This window comes from Glycine max, chromosome 8, assembly GCF_000004515.6.
Source record: "Glycine max cultivar Williams 82 chromosome 8, Glycine_max_v4.0, whole genome shotgun sequence".
Taxonomy (NCBI): domain Eukaryota; kingdom Viridiplantae; phylum Streptophyta; class Magnoliopsida; order Fabales; family Fabaceae; genus Glycine; species Glycine max.
In genome coordinates this window covers 22,777,885-22,798,140 of record NC_038244.2, presented here as the reverse complement: position 1 = coordinate 22,798,140, position 20,256 = coordinate 22,777,885, and the positions used below count along the sequence as shown (strand labels likewise).

At 39.8% G+C, this 20,256-nt stretch overlaps 2 protein-coding genes across 2 annotated transcripts; both read left to right on the top strand.

The window, feature by feature from the left end:
- The first annotated feature begins 11,541 nt into the window (after positions 1–11,541).
- LOC106799557 (uncharacterized mitochondrial protein AtMg00860-like) lies at positions 11,542–12,560 on the top strand. Its single transcript, XM_014778452.1, has 4 exons — positions 11,542–11,688; positions 11,794–11,855; positions 11,979–12,051; positions 12,144–12,560. The coding sequence occupies exons 1-4, from the start codon at positions 11,542–11,544 to the stop codon at positions 12,558–12,560; spliced, it is 699 nt and encodes a 232-aa protein (XP_014633938.1).
- Positions 12,561–13,910: 1,350 nt separating this feature from the next.
- LOC102665466 (uncharacterized) lies at positions 13,911–14,240 on the top strand. Its single transcript, XM_006586399.1, has one exon. The coding sequence runs from the start codon at positions 13,911–13,913 to the stop codon at positions 14,238–14,240; it is 330 nt and encodes a 109-aa protein (XP_006586462.1).
- Positions 14,241–20,256: the final 6,016 nt, after the last annotated feature.

The window sequence follows — 20,256 nt, the reverse complement described above, 5'->3', positions numbered from 1 at the left end:
GTAAGAGCAAATCGGTCCATCCACATCGTTGCCTCTTGATGTAGCGAGTCGATCACCCTTCCTCTAGCCTCCTTTTCCGCGTACACTTGGGCATACTCGTCCGCCACTCTATGCTCGTGGGCCGTGGCTAGATTTAGTTCTTCTTGGTACTTGCTGATGATAGTTAACATGTTGGTCTCTGTCTCGCATAACCGCTGAGACAGGTTTCTTTTGGACCTTGAGCAAACCTTCAACTCATCTTTCAAGATCAAACTATCTACTCGTGATTGGTCCCTTTCCTCTCTCCGGAGCTTAAGCTCGCTGTTGCTGCCCCACAGAGCCCCTCGGAACTTGTTCTGGTCGTGCTCTTCTGTACGAGCCCTCTTGGTCTCTTGTTCCAAGGCCTTGGTGGCAACTATATTTATATCTCTCAGTTCGGCATTCTCCTTTCGGATTTTAAGAGCTGCTGATTTGAACCTTTCTTTGACTGTTTGGGCTTGCTCGAGTTCTGCCCTAAGGGCCTGCACCTCTTCGTCTTCCTCCGGTGCCTCAACTTCCTCCCTTTTAGTGGTTCTCAAACTTGGGAGCCAATCCAAACCTTGCACGTGGGCTCTCAACCACTTACGATAGCCACTGATGGGCCTATTGTTATTGCCCTTGAGTTCCTTGTCCTTTTTTTTGCAACACCTCCCATGCCTTGCGGACCTTCTGAAGTGTCTCCACGTTGGTCTTATTGAAGCCTCGTGAAATGACAGGCGCGAGCTCATCATCTAGTGGCGTCCCTCTCATAGGGCAGCCAAGTTGTCTTATAGCAAGAACGGGATTGTAGCTGATGCAACCCTTCGTCCCCATCAAGGGAACATTTGGAAATCCTCTGCATGGAATAAGAACTCCGGTTCTTCCTTCCTTCCATCGAGGGAACCAGTTGATAGACGCTCCTTCTTAATTTGCTAAGAGTTGGTCCCAATTTGCGTCTCCTTTCTCTGTGCATGAATAGTGACCTTCTAGCGGGCAAGCATGCCTCACCTCTTGGTGAAAAAGGTGTGAAACCAACCATACATAAAGAGCTGGAGTACAGCAAAAAATCCTCGTACTGCTCTTCTCACATCGTTGGTCGAAGGTGTCATATAGGTCGGCTAACATAGCGACAACCGGGCCTTTCTTGTGGTTATGATAGGCGAGAAAGGCGTCGATTGTTGCTAGGTCCACCAACCCATCCACATTTGGAAAGAGGACTCCTCTAAAGATCAACAACGCGAGAATGTCTATGAACGGGGCCCATTCGCCTTTACTTGCCAAGATTTTTGCTTTTGCCTCCAAATATTTTCTCGGTATTCCAACCACCCTATTTTTGACTTGCTTCCTATGGTCTAATTCTTGCGCTGAGATTTGGACTATCTTGGAAATTCTAGCTAATGAGGGATAGAACCCTAAGAAGAGGTAGGGTTTCCTTCCCCCTAGAGGGCATCCTAGGATCTCTTCAAATTCTTCTACCATAGGTGATAGCTGGAAGTCCCCAAAGGTGAAGAACCTCATCGGCTGATCATAATATTGGGCAAGGGAGGCAATGGCCTCTGTGGAGACTTCTACCATGGCTAAGTCCCAGATTTTATCGTAAGCTTTGCGAAAAGCTTGTCGCTGGAGTTGACCCATTAACTGCCCTAACTCCTTTAGACTGGTGCGCGAGCTCATCCTCTAGTGATAGAACCTCTTTTTAAGTGAAGGCATTTGACTTGATCCCATGTTTTACGGTTGAACAAAAGTCGGTGCGAATTAAAACTCCGACATCTATCATGCGTGGAATGGATGAATGCATGAAGAAATGCATATAACACGGATGCAATTTATGAATACGGGAGCCCGAGAAATTGTCTCCTTCTTAGATACAACGTCTTGGGGTAGCAAAGTGCCCGACGTATGTATTTAAGAAGGTGGTACGGACCCTCCGTTGGTTTGACAAAGGGAGGGGACCAAAACAAAATCCGTGCGTGATGCATATGCGAAAGGCGTAACACGGGAGTGTACAGTATGACAATATTCACAAAATATAAGCAAAAGGGTACATGACACTTATGCATAGCAGTGTGAAAAAATGGCACGCAGCGTGTCCGCTTCGTGCCCTTATTCAAGGGACCTATATGGGAGAGAGCTAAAAGGGTTTTTAGTGATAATCCCCAAGGTGGTCATATCTCTCTTGATGGTCTCTAGAGGTATCATCCCCTTCGAAGAACATATTGCAGCAGTAGGGACTACCAGCAACAATATGCTATCAAAGAGAAAAACTCTAGATGAGGGTTCACTGTAATCAAGCAAGTCGGAGACCTAACATGATCACAGATTCACCTCCACTCCTTATGTTCCCACGAACCCTGGTATAGGGCCCTTTTTCAAATCACCGTGTGTGCAAATAGTGTTGGTGTTAATGTGCATCAAGTGAATAAATATTTACCTCATGCATACATTTTAAAATGCACTAAAAGCATCAAAAAGTTATATACACAAGAACATAAGAAAAATAAAGGGAAACCAACAAAGGAGAAAGTCATGATAAAAACATTGCACAAGATTAAATGGCCTAACTCTCTAAAGACATTCCCCAGTGGAGTCGCCAACTGTCGCAACCTACCCTTCGGCGGGAGGGCGACGCGTGACTCACGGGTGCGTGTTCCAAGAAAGGAATACGCGCGAAGTCGCCACCAACGTTTATTTGAGGAAAACTTTGAAAAAATCGGAAAAGACGTGATCTACGAACTTTAAGTGAAAGGTTCAGGAGTTGTATTTACGCACGGGGAAGGTATTAGCACCCCACGCGTCCGTCACAAGAGACGGCAACCTTTAATCAAATGTGCAAATATGACTTCAATTTATTTTCTTTTCCCTTTTTACGTTCTTATGTCTTTTTTATGCCTTTTTATGTTTTTATCTTTTTGTGGTCGACAAGGGTGTTTCCCTTGCTCCTACGTATCCCTCGATTGTGATAAGGAAATCAGACCTACGTAGTTCTTTCGTGAACAAAGCGCTTTGGTTAAGTTATTTTTTATCCTTTTTTGCAAGATATGTTTTTATTGAATGAAAGGTCATTTAAGGCGTTGGACCATTAGACAATCTTTCGATTCTTTTGAAAAGTGAGAAAACATTAAGGCATTGGACCATTAATGATTTCTTTATCTTTGAAAGAGGTAACAAAGTTACATATTGATTTTAGGCTTTTTAGAAATCTACACTTTAACCAATAAAAGTGGAAAAGACCATTTCAAGGCGTTGGACCTTTGAAAATGCCTTTTTTAGGCGATGACAAAAGTTTGGTTTATGAATTGATTTTAGCCTTAGTTTCACTTTGGTTATTAGTCGATTCGATTTAAGAAAGAGAAATCCAAAAGAAAAACGTCCGATTAATTTTTTTGATTTATTTTACTAAAAGATATTTTTGATTATTATATTATTATTTTACCTCTTTTTGGTTTCCAACGTGGTTACGGCATGACTAAACGGTCGGATTTCATTTGAACAAAAATTAATGGATGTTGCAATTCAAATGATCGGTGGAAATTTATTTTATTTTTGATTAGGCGAGAAAATGACTTAAGTAAATGACTAAAGCACGTCAAAAGGGGGTACGGAAAGTAAATGAAATGAAAATAAAAGCACGTGAAAACAAATGAGGACCACTAAGGGTACATAGAATGAATTGAAAAGTTCGATTTCGGGAACTTACCGGTTGAAAACCGAAGAACGACGAAGAACGAACGAAGAACGTCGAAGAAAATTTTGAAAATCTCCGCGAAATCACCCACGGAAGCGTTACAGAAACGTTACGGAAGTGCCTCGGCTTGGATTTTCTTCACGGAAACAATTTTTCTCATTAATTTTAAGTGAATCTCATATACCAGGAGGGTTGAACCTTTTTGTTCTTCCCTCCTTCCCCTATTTATAGGAAAAGGAAGGAGATGCTTGCCACCTAGCTCGCCCAGGTGAGCTAGGTTGCTTCCTCCAGAAGCAACCGTCTTCTGGAGGAACATTCTGAAAGGCCCAAGTGGGCCTGGTTGCTATTTGAACCCCCATTTTTACTAAATACACCCCCTGCCTTTTTTTGGTGATTCTTTTTCCGTAAAGTTACGGAAACTTACGAATTTCGTAACGATACTTGTTTTCTTTTTGTAATGTTGCGAAACCTTACGAATTATATAATCATCCCTTTTTTGCCTTCCGGAATGTTACAGAACTTTACGGATTGCGCACTAACACTTCCTTTTAATTTCCGGCATGTCACGAAACTTCACGGATTGTGCTACAACGCTTTTCTTTTGGCTTCCGGCATGTCTTGGAACTTCACAAATTGCCTAACCATGGGTGCCAAATACCTTGAAGTGGTCAAACGAGGGTCGCATCCCAACAACGGATGGTCCCCGGACAAAATTAGGGTATGACATTGTGACATACATGTCATTCTTAAATTTAGTTAATAATCATGAGATGCTTGAAAAATGAACTGCTCATACTAACATGTATTTCCTTACAGTTGTATCATTTTCACATTCCTTAATCACACTATGCACACATTCCCTTCTATCTGGAATGTAGCCAGTAACTCAAGAGACCGATAGCAATAAATAATGTTTGTGTAACCAAACAAAAAAGTTGATGCCTTTGTTTGTGTGTCGTGAGTTTTATATTTCTTTATTTACCTTTTCAACATTTCTTTTATTTTCTTCTCCCATCTATGCAATGTTAATTTGTAAGCTTGCCTGCTTGCAATATAATAGTTCTTTCCCTACCGAAAACTTTGAAAGTAGCTATATTCTCAAGTATTCAACTCCAAAGAATTACAGTTACTTTGCTCTTAGTTGGACTATTATACCATGTTAGTGTCCATGAGGGTTCCTTGTCTTTGTTGGAGAGATCATCATGAGTCCTTCTGTTTGGTTATTTTAGTTCTTGTTATACTATAACTCAATGTTATATAGTTTGCTAATGTATGTCTTTAATGAAAGAGTAAATATGGGCTACTTCTTTAGAAGTTTTAAAATCCAATACTTTAGTTGACTTGATATAGTTATTTATATTCAAATACATCTCTAATTCAGATTCTCTCCTTTTGTTACTTTCAAATACTGTACTATACAAGAACAGTTTTTCTGGTACCATTCCCAAAGAACTTGGAGGTCTAGACAAGCTGGAGTTATTGGATTTAAGGGGGAATGACTTGACTGGATGTATCCCAGTAGAAATTGTCAGGGTGTTCTTGTCAAAACATTTTGTAAGTTAACTCTTTTTCTTTTTTTTTTCTTTGTCATATATTTAGTTATATTTCTAGGTTACCTACAATGAAATTTAATTTTTCCCTAGGTTGGTTTGTGACAATAAATTTGAAGGCAGTGATTCTCAAGAGCTCAAATTGCCCTCTAATAACAATCATTTAACTCCTTTAGCAACTATATCTCATGGCAAGAATAGAAAGTTTGCACACTAGTAAGTGTATCTTCATTTTTCTCCCTGACCTAGTGACCTTATGCTTTCCTTCCTTTATATTCACTTAAATGTAGTGGCAAGTTAATGAGTTATAAGAACTACTATTGTCAGAAATTGTATTCTTTTGCAAACAATGAAGTCTTTTGGACAAATCACTAGAAAATTATTTCCACAAGGTCACGCATCAAGTGAAATATATTCCATGTAGTCAATTGCACTCTTTATGTGCATATACTTATTCTAGACATCCTTAAGAAATATATAAATGACAGATCATAGTGAAGATTTGTTAATGATGCCATTATTTAATTGGTTTAAGATGTTCTATTAATCAATCTGAGATCTCATATTGTCATAAATGAAAAACTTAATTTTCTGTTTACATGGAGTTTCGGTATATTGTCTTCAACAAATCTTCATTTTGAATTTCTGATGGCACTTGTCATTGATCTGTTTAACCTTTTTTGCACCAACACCATGACAATGCTTATTCTTTCTTAACTAGAGGTCTATGTAGGTAAAGATAAATTGAAATTTGTTTTTGTTTTCAGTTTTTAATTTATTGTTTTAACTCCTTAAAACCCAGTTTGTTTTCAGATACACATTTATAGTAGTAGAAGTCACACTCTGTTTTTCTATGACTGGCTCTTGTCAAATTGCATATGTGTTGCAAAGATTAAAACTTATCTAAATAACAATTATTAAAAACAATCTGCTCATCATTTGTCAATTCATAGCCCAAATTGTTGAAAACCCAAATTGTTGTTCATTTCATTATGTTCATTGAAAGTTTGTGGTGTAGTTCAACCATATAAACTCAAAAAAGACTCACAGAATTGCGTTTGTTCAGTGTTTTTTTTTCATTTGATTTTCTTTTATCTGATCACCATTGTTATTTTTTTGTTGCTATATGATGAATTGGAATTTTTGTGTTGTCTTATAGTTGTGTTAAGGTGGTATGATTAGATTTAGTAGTAGCAATCTTTTAGTAGTACCATCCTATGAGATTGTATACTTATCTTAATATGTTGCATCCTTTATGGTTAACAAGAATGGTTGAGTTTATGATTTTTTGACCTTTTGATGCATGGTGTGAAAAGTATACAAGAACAAGAACAACATGGTGAAAAAATATGTGCCATAAAAATTTCAAGCAATGGAACATGGAAGTTAATTATGTTTCGCAACCACTTTTCTTCACAGTTTTGCATTTGTAATAGTATTACCATCATCTTCTGCAAGTTTCATAGTAGGGTTTGTTGGGATCTAAAATTTCTTAGCTTCCAGTAAACCAGTTTCACCAATCAAATGAATGATATACCTTCTTTGATAGAGGATACACTTCAACTTTGATTGACAATGTTGGATCGAGTGGCCTCAGAATAATTAAGAAGGGGGGTTGAATTAATTATTTCTAAACCTTTACTAATTAAAAAATTACTCTTCTAAGGCTTTTACTTATGTTGTTAAGAGAATATGGAGTAGAAGAGAAACTTAACAGAAAGTAAAAGCGAAAATTAAATGCACAACAGAAAGTAAAAGAGTAGGGAAGAAGGAAACAAACACACAAGAGTTTTTATACTGGTTCGGCAACAACCTGTGCCTACCTCCAGTCCCCAAGCGACCTGCGGTCCTTGAGATTTCTTTCAACTTTGTAAAAATCCTTTTACAAGCAAAGATCCACAAGGGATGTACCCTCCCTTGTTCTCTTTGAAACCCTAGTGGATGTACCCTCCACTAGAACTGATCCACAAGAGATGTACCCTCTCTTGTTCTCAGTCAAACCCAAGTAGATGTACCCTCTACTTGTACCACAAAGGATGTACCCTCCAATGTGTTGAGACAAAGATCTCAGGCTGTTAAACCTTTGATACTTTGTGAATGGGGATACAAAAGAATTCTCAGGAGGTTAGTCCTTTGAACACTTTTGTATAAGGGAAAGGGAAGAATCAAAAGAATTCTCAGACTGTGTCGTTTTCAATTCTTTGACAAGGGAGAAGGGAGACACAAAAGAATTCAGGCGGTTAGTCCTTTGTTCTTTTGGAAAAAGGGAGAAGAGAGACACAAAAAGAATTCAGGCGGTTAGTCCTTGGCGAATTCTTTTCGGCAAAGGGAGAAGAGAATGAAAAGATGAATAGCACAAGTTTTAAAGGTTTGGAAAACCAGAAAACTTCAGAAAGCTTTTGGTACAAAGAAGAAGAAGAAGTTCAAAGAGATTCAAAGAGATTTAAGGCTTGTAAAGGATTGTATGAATAAGTGTTCAATATTGTAGTTAGAAAGATTGATTGAAAATGCAAAACAAAGCCTTGCTTTTATAGACTCTTCATGTCTGGTCAAGAAGGTCATTTAGAAGAGTTATAACTTTTAGAAAATCTTAAAACCCATTTGAAAAAGTCAAAACCTTTTTGAAGAGTTACATCTTTAGATTTTTCAGAAACAAACACTGGTAATCGATTATCAAATAAGTGTAATCCATTACACAAAGCTTTTGAGTGAAACAATGAGACTCTTCACATTTAAATTTGAATTTCAATGTTCAAGGACATTGGTAATCGATTACCAAAACATTGTAATCGATTACAGCCTTTTGAAAATATTTGGAACGTTGTAATTTCAGTTTGAAAAACTTTTCAAACTCATTTTGCTACTGGTAATCGATTACAACAATATGGTAATCGATTACCAGAGAGTAAAAACTCTTTGGTAAAGGTTTTGTCAAAAACTCATGTGCTATTCAAAGTTTTGAAAAAAAAAATTTAATACTTATCTTGATTGAGTCTTTTCTTCATTCTTGAATCTTGAGTCTTGAATCTTGATCTTGATTCTTGAGATCTTGAATCTTAAATCTTGATTCTTGATTGTAGACTTTCTTCTTGAGTCTTGAATTCTTCTTTATTCTTGAACTCTTGACTTGTTCTTGATTCACTTGAGATGTTCTTTGATTCACTTGAGTTGTTCTTTGATCTTTTGAGCTTTTTGTTCATCACCTTTGTGATCATCTTTTGTTGTCATCATTGTTATCATCAAAACACCTTTAAATCATTTTGGATTCATCATGAAGCTTTACTTCCACAGACAATGTTGGGCTCAATCCAATGATCACTATGTACTTTCCCTAGATGAGACCTTCTACCATGACTCAAATTTGCTTGAGCTTTCTTCACCAATCTCAGCCTCACAATTACTTTCATTATACTTGACAGCTCACATGCCCCATCGAATCTTAGCCTAATAGACTGAATATAGGTTTTATTTCTTATTACTAAACAATAAGTTTTAATAGCCAAGACATAAGTTTTCTGAAATGCTGATGATCCGTCAAAAACTTGTTTCTCCTAAATTCTCAAATACCTTTGAATTCTTACATAGGTCCAACAAGAAGTTACATGGCATTATATTAAAAAAATTGATAAAGGAAAACATTTTGGCTCTTTTAACCTTCTACATGTCAATAACAAGTTCATATATGAAGTGACATAGGAAAACTTTCATTTCAAAAACAAAATAACTATGTTATGAGCCTATGCCCTACTATTATAACTTATAATCTCATTTTCTAATAGCTTCCAAGGGATTATTTTTTCAACCAAGCAATGAAGCATCATTATTTACTTAGCTGCATAACCTCGTGATAGAACTCTTAGAGTTTATCTATCTTTTTCTCCATCAGGTGGATTGATAATTGATGTGCATAAGTAGATTATGTAATTAAAACATATAAGAATTAGCAATATCTTCCCATTTTTATTGCTTCTTTTTGTGTGAATCATTAGAATTTGGCATCCTCAGAATTTTTATGCAGTAGGTGCCTTAAATTGCTAATTCATACAATTTGATGATTTTATTTTGCAGATATACAGGCAAGGGATAGAGAGAGAAGTTGAAGCATGATAGTTCATGCTCAGTACGTCAAACTCGCTTAACAAGCTGTGTTGCTTAGAGGGAGAGTGTCCGCTCAGCGCGAAGAAGTTGCTTAGAGAACCTGCAATTAGGCGAGAGGGCCCTTAGCACACATGGTTCGCTTAGTGCCCATAAACTTACTCGTGCTCAGCGCACAGACGCACTCAGCCCGTAGTCTAGGGATTTCAAATTCAAGAAGGTTTTTAAGCGAAAAGAAAGGGGAAAAAAGGAAGTTCATTTAGAGATAAGAAGAAGCCCTAAAACTTGATCTAGAAGTAGGACAATCATTGAGAGCCCACTCTCTTTGCCCACTTCACCTTTATTCCCTATCCCTTCATCTTTTACACCTTTTGTATATTTGAACCCTTCATTACCATGGAGGGCTGAACAATCCATTGTTGGGGAGCTTTCCACCAAACTCTCTTGATGAAAAACTCTTGCTATCTATTTAATATTATTGCTAGTTTCATTGTTTCTTCTTGTGTTTATTTCCATGTATTTGGTTTGATCATCCATTTATATGTTAGGTTAGGGTTTAAGAATTGGGAAATGTGGTTAATCCTTAGAACTTGGAAGAGCATCTAAAATGCTTCATTGCTAGGGATAATGTGAAGTAATTTAGTTGAGGTGTGCATCTTTATTAATCATGCAGTTCACTTAGTTTAGTTCTTGAGGGATTAAGAAAGAAACTAAGAGAATTAGGCTTTCTCGTGTGAGGAATCATGGTTAGAGTAATTTCACAGGTGTAGGTGATAACTAGGACAATATTAAATAGAGAAAAATCACCCTAATTACATCAAGAGAGGTTTCGGTAAGGAGCCCTTGACATAATCAAATCTTGCATCCGCCTTTCATCATCAAGCTCAGTGTTTGTTCCCTTTACTCAATTTTAGTCTAGAATCACACCATCATTTAATTTTTACAACCAAAATGATTTACTTGGCATTTTCCCAATTCATTTATTAATTGCGAATAAATTAAATACGCACTAGTCAAGTATAAACAAAATCCATATGGAAACGATACTCAGTCTTACCGTTTTAAAATACTACTTGGACGAATTGGTGCACTTGCCAATTAGTTAACAAGTTTTTGGCGTCGTTGCCGGGGATTTTGATTTTTTTATTTTTTGCACTTAGTTGTGCATATTTCAGTTTGGAAGCAACTATTCTTTATTTGTTCATTTTTCATTTTGTATATACATATTTCTCCTTGTTAATTTAATCCTTTGTCCTGGTTAACTGCTATGTAGTAGCTTGCTTCTTGTATGCGAGGTAAAAATCCAGCAGAGGACTTAGCTCCACTGAATTTGGAGATTGAAGCAACCTGTTGAAGAAACAACGCAGCTAGGAAAAGAAGGGAGCTACAAGAAGGGTCAACTGACTAAGGTGATAGAAGGATTCTATCCTCTGAATCATCTTCTTCATTCCCAGCCAACTTAGAGGAGCTAGTGCTGTCTACCTTTGAGGCAATTACCATGGCAAAAGACAGACCATTGAGGGTGACCCTTGAGGACTATTCCAGCTCCTCCACACCTCGGTTCTTCACTAGTATTGCTCGGCCAGATGTTCAAGTGGCCAATATTTCATATCCATACTCCCTGATTCAGCTCATCCAAGGAAACCTCTTCCATGGCCTACTAAACGAAGACCCATATGGATTTTATCATTATCGATATTGAGGACGATTCTAACATCCCGCTGATTCTAGGCCGCCCATTTATGCCGACAGCTAAGTATGCTGTTGACATGGGCAATGGTAATCTAGAAATGAGTGTGGATGACCAAAAGGTGACCTTTAACTTATTCGAAGCAATCAAGCATGCCAACGATAACAAGACTTGCTTCAAAGTGGAGACAACTGAGCAAGAGACCAATATAGTTGTGCAAAGTCTGACTTTCCACTCTCCATTGGAAAGGGCATTAATAAATGCTATTGATTGTCTAACAAAGGAGGAGGAGAAAGATCTTAGAGCTTGCTAGGAAGACTTAGATAGATTGAAGGAAATTCCTTCAGGAGAATATGCTTTTGAAGAGCTAAAGAAGGATACCACAGCAGAGAAACCCAAAGTAGACATAAAGATCCTACCAACCCACTTGAAATATGTGTTCTTAGAAGAGAATAAAGCAAAGCCAGTGGCATATCTTAGACCTCAAGGGAATTAGCCCTTCGTATTACATGCATAAAATTATGATGGAAGCTAATTATAAGCCAGTGAGACAACCACAAAGAAGGCTTAATCCTTCAATGAAAGAAGAGGAGCACAAGGAAGTCCTTAAACTTTTGGAGGTAGGACTTATCTACCCTATCTTGGATAGTGCTTGGGTGAGCCCAGTGCAGGTATTCCCTAAGAAAGGTGGGATGACTGTGGTAAGAAATGAAAAAAATGACCTTATTTCCACCTGAACTGTTACATGATGGATAATGTGCATTGATTATTGAAAGCTGAATGATGCCACTAGAAAAGACCACTTCCCTCTACCATTCATGGACCAAATGCTTGAGAGGTTAGCAAACCAGTCGTTCTATTTTTTCTTGGATGGATATTCTGGATATAATCAGATTGCCATAGACCCCAAGGACCAAGAAAAAACTGCATTTACTTGTCCTTTTGGTGTTTTCTCTTATAGGAGGATGCCATTTGGGCTATGCAATGCTTCAACCACGTTTCAGAGGTGCATGCTAGCAATATTCGCTGATATGGTGGAGAAATGCATTGAAGTGTTTATGGATGATTTTTAGTGTTTGGTCTATCTTTCAATTGTTGTCTGACCAATTTGGAGCTGGTGTTGCAGCGTGATGAGGAGACAAATTTAGTCATGAATCGGGAGAAATGTCATTTCATGGTCCAAGAAGGAATTGTGCTGGGACATAAGATTTCTGCTAGAGGCATTGAAGTGGACAAAGCCAAAATTAATGTCATTGAAAAGCTGCCCCCACCCGTCAATGTAAAAGGCATCAGGAGTTTCCTTGGACATGCTAGTTTCTACATGCATTTCATTAAGGACATCTCCAAGATTGCAAAACCATTGAGTAATTTACTCAATAAGGATGATGTTTTCAAATTTGATGAAGAGTGTTTGACAGCATTTCAAACCTTGAAGGACAGATTAGTGTCAACTTCAGTGATTATAGCTCCTGATTGGAGCCAAGAATTTGAGCTAATGTGCGACGCAAGAGATTATGCAGTCGGTGCTGTTTTGGGGCAATGAAAGGAAAAAGTATTTCACTCCATATACTATGCGAGCAAAGTCTTGAATGATGTGCAGCTGAATTATGCCACCATAGAAAAAGAGTTACTTGCTATTGTATATGCTCTGGAAAAATTCAGATCCTATTTAGTGGGATCTCGAGTGGTTGTATTCACTAATCATGCAACCATAAAGTACCTTCTCACAAAGGCGAACTCCAAACGAAGGCTCATCAAATGAATACTACTGCTCCAAGAGTTTGACCTTGTGATTAAAGATAAGAAAGGGTCAGAGAATTTAGTGGCTGACCACTTATCAAGGTTGATTAATAAAGAAGTGACTCGAGAAGAGCTAGAAATCTGTGATGAATTCCCTGATGAGTCATTTGTAGTTGTGAATGAGAGACCATGGTTTGCAGATTTTTCTAATTATAATGTTGCGGGAATCTTTCCCAAGGATCTGAATTGGCATCAGAGAAAAAAATTCCTTCATGATGCACACTTTTATGTTTGGGATGATTCTCATTTGTTTAAGATTGGAGCAGACACCTTGTTGAGGAGGTGCATGGCCAGAGAAGAGGCCAGAAGTATATTGTGGCACTGTCATAATTCTCCCTGCGGAGGTCATTACAGTGGGGATAAGACAACTGCAAAGGTCTTGCAAGCCGGTTTCTTCTAGCCCTCTATTTTTAAAGATGTGCATGATCATGTGTTGCATTGTGACCAATGCCAGCGGACCGGAGGTATATCCCGAAGAAATGAGATGCCCCTTCAAAATATAATCAAAGTGGAAGTTTTTTATTGCTGGGGTATTGACTACGTCGGTCCCCTTCCATCATCTTATAAGAATGAATATATTCTGGTGGCTGTGGATTACATCTTTAAATGGGTGGAGGTGGTAGCTGCTTCCAAGAATGATGCCAAGACGGTCATAAAATTTTTGAAAAAGAATATATTTTCCCGGTTTGGGGTTCCACGAGTCTCGATAAGTGACAGAGGCTTACATTTCTGCAATGCCCAATTGTAGAAGGTACTGGGGCATTATAATGTCACTCACAAGGTGGCTTCACCTTATCATCCCTAAACCAATAGTCAGGCTGAGGTATCCAACAAGGAATTAAAGAAGATTTTAGAGAAAACTGTGGCATCCTCAAGGAAGGATTGGGCTGCCAAACAGGATTATGCTTTATGGGCCTACAGAATCGCTTTCAAGACTCCCATAGGACTGTCTCCTTTCTAGATGGTCTATGGGAAGGCTTGTCATCTGCCAGTAGAGATGGAGCACAAGGCTTATTAGGCACTGAGATTCCTGAATTTTTATGAAGGTCTATCTAGTGAGTAGCATAAATTGCAGCCCCTAGAGTTGGAAGAGATGAGGCTCATTGTCTATGAGTCATCCAATTTGTATAAATATAAGATGAAGCCCTACCATGACAAGAAATTGTTGAAGAAGAGTTTCCAACCAGGACATCAAGTTCTGGTCTTCAATTCCAGACTTAAGCTGTTTCCGGGAAAACTTAAGTCCAAATGGTCCGGCCCCTTCACTATCAAAGAGGTAAAACCTTATGGAGTTGTGGAATTGATGGATCCTTCTTCAGATGATCCAAAGAGGAGTTGGGTGGTGAAAGACCAAAGGTTGAAGTTGTATCATGGTGGAAACATCGAGAGACTAACCACCATTCTCAATCTGCAAGACCCTTAGTAGGCATCCTACGTCAAGCTAGTAACGTCAAAGAAGCGTTTACTGGGAGGCAACCCAACTTTCTAACCTTTTTCTCATTCTCTATTCATGTTAGTTTTATTTCTTGTAGGTAGTGTAGTGTAAGAATGTAGTAGCCCTTAGAGTTGAGAAAATCAATCCTAGGTAGAATAATGATCGACATTTGTTGAATATACAAACTGATGCTTGAATGTTAGGGCTAGTGTTGGCTTATGGTACCCAAGGAGCTCTGGAATTGGCTGTATGATGACTCCTAAATTTTGAGTGTAGCCATGTTTTAGTCATGTTGCACTAAGCGCACATCTTCACACTAAGCGCCTATGTTATGATCTGGAGTGGTGCTAAGCGAGCCCAGCCTTGCTAAGCACCCTATCCTGCTCACTAAGCGCATCCTGTGATGCTAAGCCCAAAAACCCCTATGGATGACCATATTCCATTCTGAGCTTAGCGCCAAACATTGTGCTAAGCGTGGATCCTACTTTCTAAGCGCAACCTTCGTGCTGAGCCCAAAATTCCTCTGTGACAATTTATTCAAATTGGGCTTATCGCAACACCTTCGCTAGGCCCAAAATGTCTCTGGAAGAACTCACTTGTTAATTGAGCTTAGCGACACCCACGCGCTAAGCGCGCAAAGCTTAGCCACTAAGCACGAGAAGGGCGCTGAGCCACACCATGTCCCTGCATCTTCTATCATTCAATTTGCTAAGCACAGTTATAATGGCTAAGCGTGCTGAGTTGGCTCTCTAAGCGGGCAAGTGCTCGCTAAGTGAAAGTTATAGACCAATCCTAGCTACAGAAATCGTTAAGCCTGCCAATCAAGCACTGGGCCTAAAACCTTCTTGGGTTGGGTATTTCACAAATGAGGCTTAGCGAGCACACCTCCCTAAGCGCGATAAAAAAAAGAATTTATAATAATACGTTGGGGGGAAGACCAAAGGACTTCGTCCTCAGGTCACTAAGCGAGATGCCTTCGCTAAGCGTTTGGTACTTTAATGCCATTACTGTTGTCAGACTACGCACTAAGCGCATGGCCGTGGTAAGCGCACAATCCATAACTGCAGGAAGTTTCATAAACTGCCCTAAACCCCCAACCCTCACCATTCTGCCAACTTCACTCTTGTTTCCCCATTCCCTCCATTTCTTTCTTTCTATCCTACACCACCTCACCTTCGTGCATTTCTCTTCCACATCTTTTCCTCTTCATAGCGTACTGTCTATGTAAGCATAGTTCTTAGGATATTTTGCTTCTATTGAGTTTAGCATTCATTTTGCATCTGTGCATTGTGTTTCTTGCATTTTTTTTGTTTTTCATTTAGTTTGTTTTTGTTCTACTCACCTAGGCTTTGTAGTTTTGTTGTTGTCTTCATGGGAACTGTGATTCTCTAGCTTGGTTTCGACCGCTAAGCCTACCTTCATGGCTTAGCAAGCTCGTACCTTTCGAGTCTTACAAAAAGTCATTCTCACTAAGCCTGACCCATGCATTTAGCGAGTTCATGAATTTTCTGGATTTTTGGATGAACTCGCTAAGCTTGACTTGTACGCTTAGCGAGTTCTTTTGTGTCTTCATATTTTCTAGGATTTTGGATGAACTCGCTAAGCCTGACTTGTGCACTTAGTGAGTTCTTTTTTGTGTTCATATTTTCTAGAATCTAGGTGTTCTGGGCTGGAGCTTAGCACGCTTGGTTGTGCTGAGCTCCAAAGACTTTTTGTGTCCCCTACCTTGGCTTAGCACATGAGTGACGCTAAGCCACCCACGTTTTTCAGCTTCAATACGGAGGCTTAGCGTGTTTTGTACATTTCTGCCAGCTGTGTCACCCACGTGCTAAGCCAGATTTCCTGTCACTCCCAGGCTTAGCGCACCTCTGCATTAAGCCCAAATCCCTCTCTGGTTGCGCCTAAGCTTAGCGCGACTTTTGCGCTAAACCCAATTTCTCCCTTGTTTCCTATTTGGGCTTAGTGCGCCATGCCCACTTAGGCCTATTACCTCTTTATTGTGAATTAGGTTTAGCGCCGTAGTGGTGCTAAGCCACTTCTTCTCCTGATTCCATAGGGCGCTAAGCGCGAGATTCGTGGCTTAGCGCCCTCATTCCTTTTGTGCATTGGCACTAAGCGTGGCCCTCGCGGCTTAGCACCTTCATTCTTTTTGTGCATTGGCACTAAGTGCAACCCTCGCGGCTTAGCGCCCTCATACTTCCCGTGCATAGGCGCTAAGCGTGACCCTCACGGCTTAGCGCCTTACTTTTGTTACTTGCATTTTTATCTGATCTTTTTCATGCTTTGATAATTGTGTTGATTTTGTTTTTTTTTTTTTTTTGTGTTGTTTTGCAGATGGCATGCAAGAAGAAGTGTGCTTCCTCCTCTCGCCCTCAAGAATCCTATGGCTCCTCCAGGTTTGTGTTGGAGGAGGCATGGGACTGGTACCAGACCAACGTTTATCTCAGGAGCATCCTACCGGAGAGGAACTCCGAGTTAGCATACTCCCATTATGACAAGTTCCTCCAACAGCTAGAGCGTCACCAATGTCACCGCAACCTCACCCGCCAGATGGAGAATCACATAGATGTGGCTTTGGTCAAGAAGTTCTACTCCAACTTATATGACCTTGAGGATCGCTCCCCAAGGCAATGCAAAGTGAGGGGGAAGCTGATCAAATTTGATGCCACTACCTTGAACACCTTCTTGGAGATTCCAGTGGTTCTTAAGGCGAAGGAGCGTTGCCCGGAGTACTCCCGCTACTGTCATACCTACCCCGACCATAGGGCCATAACGGCCAAGCTATGCATTCCAGGGTGGGGATTTATGCTGAATGTTGAGGGAGCCCCCTCGAAGCTGCTGAGGAAGGACCTAACTACCTTGGCTTAGATCTGGAGTGTCCTATCTTACTCTAGCCTAGCCCCCACCTCCCATACCTCATACCTTAACACGGATTGAGCATGCTTGGTCTATGGCCTTGTGATGAAGATGAACATGGATGTTGGCACCATGATATCTTCTTAGATTTCTCTGATAGCCCAATCCAACTCCTCCAGGTTGGGCTTTTCGGCTCTGATCACAACTCTTTGTAAGGCCCATGGGGTTGTCTTTGACTCTCTCACCTTCGAGTCCCTTAGCCTGACCATTAATTTGGCCTACATCCACAAGAACTGTTGGAACCTCGATGATCCCTTTATCACTTTTTCGGGGTCCCGTAGGGCTCCAGCAGAGGCACCCCTAGTTGCTCCTCCCCCTCCTAGACCGTTGGCATCTTCCAGCTCCCCCACTTCCTTGGACCAGCTCGTGCCTATGTTGCAAAGTATTCATCATGGTCTTTGTGGCGTCCCTAAATAATGACTGGTTTAATAGTAATGATTTAAATAACAAAAACCATGAGAATTTTTTTTTCTTTTCCTTTTCTTTTTCGTTTCTTTCTCTTTTTCACAGTGATTAAGTTCAGAAGGAAAATCATCACTATAGAGTCCTGAATGGCCAGTTCACAACTCTATTCGAAGTCATTTCTTTCTGATCACGCATAACCTCTAAAATATGTTGCTCTTTCAAAAAGAAAAGTATACCAGCTGTCGCAACGTGCCCTTTTGCGGGCGAGCGAGGCGAGGCTCACGGGAGCGCTTTCCAAAGGAGGAAAGATGCGCGGAGTCGCCACCAATGTTTATTTGTGAAAAACGTCGGAAAAACCGAAGGAAACCGGTCAAAATGAAAATTCTAAGTTCGGGAGTTGTATTTACGTTTGAGGAAGGTATTAGCACCTCTCACGTTTGTCTCAAAGGACAATAGCCTCATTTTTAGAATTGTGGAAATTGTGTTACCTTTACTTTTATTTCTTTTTATTTTTTGAGGTCGACAAAAGTGGGGCTTTTGCTCCTACGTACCCTCCTCTAGAAAACTTCCAGAACCCAATATGTACAACCCTTTCCACAGACAGTCATGCCTAAGCATTTTCTGCACAAACCCAAAATTTTGTTGCATACTTTAACAGCAAAATTCTGCATAGAAGTGCAGATTTTCGAAATCACTCTTGCCCTCATCCAAAATTGCCCATATTGGATCCTACAAGTCCTAAATCAAGTATAAATCATATCTAAAAGACAAGCTTCAGACCAAAGCAACTCAAAATCTAGGTATCTAAAACCCCTCAATTTAGTGGATTTTCAAGGTTTGAGAAGTGAAAATGAGAATGGGGAAACTTTGGAGCAAACTCTTATCTCAAACAAGTCTATAACATTAATCTAAACTTGTTCAAACTGGTTTTACGAAGAAAACTCTACCGAATCGAAATTTGACTCCTCAACACCCTAGAAATGGCTCTTGCTTTCACTTTGGGCCACTCATTTTCCTCCTTTGCACAGCCCAAGCTTTCTCACAGTCCTAAATGACATTTCAAACTAGGATTACCTCACTCTAACCTCCAATTACCACTAAATCCAGATTTGGCTTTTCAAATCCTCAAAGCATCACACTTTTCCACTCATATCACTACATTCTCACTTTTAAACCCTAGGTTAACTCTACCCTTCATCTCTATCAGTTTTCCATCAGCCATTTCAGCACACAAGCATCACAAGCATCATCATAAAAACCCTAAAATAGAATGGGTAAGCTTGACTCATACCAAACATGACAAATTTAGCATGCTTTCATCAAATTTCTTCACAAATAACTATCATAAGGCATAAACCTAGTAAAACTACCCATCATATCTCCCAAAACCCAATACCCACGAAAATTTATGTGAGAAGAAGTCTACCCAAACCTGAAATCTGAAGTCCCACTATGTAGAGATGCGCTTCACGACTCCGAAAATGACTTCCTTTCGCAATTTGGAGCAGAAATGGTGAGCAAAGGTTGGAGCTTTGATGGAGCTTCAATGGTGAGGAAGAAGAAAGGAATAGCAACGTGAGAGAGAGAGGGAGAAAAGCTTCTGCACTTTTGGCTAAGTGAGTGAGGAGAGAGGGAACGTTGCTTTTTAGTTTAAAAGGCTTCCTCTTTTCCTTTTTTAAAAAAAAAAAAAAACAAAAGATGTGCCACATGTCTTCTTTTGAGTGGAGCAAAAAGGGTCCATTCTTTTTTCTTGATGTGACTCATACTCAGTCACAAGAAAAGAAAAATCTGACCTTTTTGAAACGCTAAAATCCTGCCTTGGTTTGCATGTCGTTTCTCTGGTTCCAGTCCCTCACGTTTCTCTGCACCCGTCGGGGCCAGTTTTCGAAAGTAGGCAATATATATATCAAAACGCTCAGAATGAAACCCCGAGCGTGGTTCAGAGGTTGGTTTCATTAAATTTTAAGTTGTACGCAAAACGATAATAATTTTTTTTAAGACTAATTAATTGAGAATTAACCTATAACTATCCAGTTATGGATTTCTCTTCATTAATTAGCCTAACTCGCATATCTTTCCCCCAATATACCTACTTCTACCAGGAGTATATATACATATACACTGAATAATACTTATATGTAATCATTCAAAATGCATCGTTTACAAAATTCCGGGTAGAAATTTCCAGGATGTCACAATCTTTACCTCGTGATCCATAACATGCATCATCTCTCCTAGCAGTTGGTCATTTCCCTGCCAGACTTCATGGAGCAGGTGGCCTAGCCCGGAGTCCAACCTTCCATTGTTGGGGAGGGGGGGGAGTGAGGCTCTTGAGGCTTAGGGCCCAACTGATCCAGGTGCTGAGATGGATTAGGAGCCAACTGATGAGGCAGATGATGCTGATGCAAGTGCCACGGATACTGAGATGGATGTGTGATGTAGTTCCATGTGGAGCTTGTAGGCCTTGGATCATCTTCATCAATGGAGTCCTTTGCTTCTTGAAGATCAATGACAACGGAATGGAGAAGGAAGAAAGATGATTGGACACGTCACTTCAAGGAGAAGATGAGTCAAGAAGAAGCTCACCACCATAAGAAGCCATGGATAAGAGCTTGAAGGTAGGAGAAGATGAGTGGAGGGAAAGGGAGAAAATGAGCATGAAATTTTATGCCTCAAATGAGGT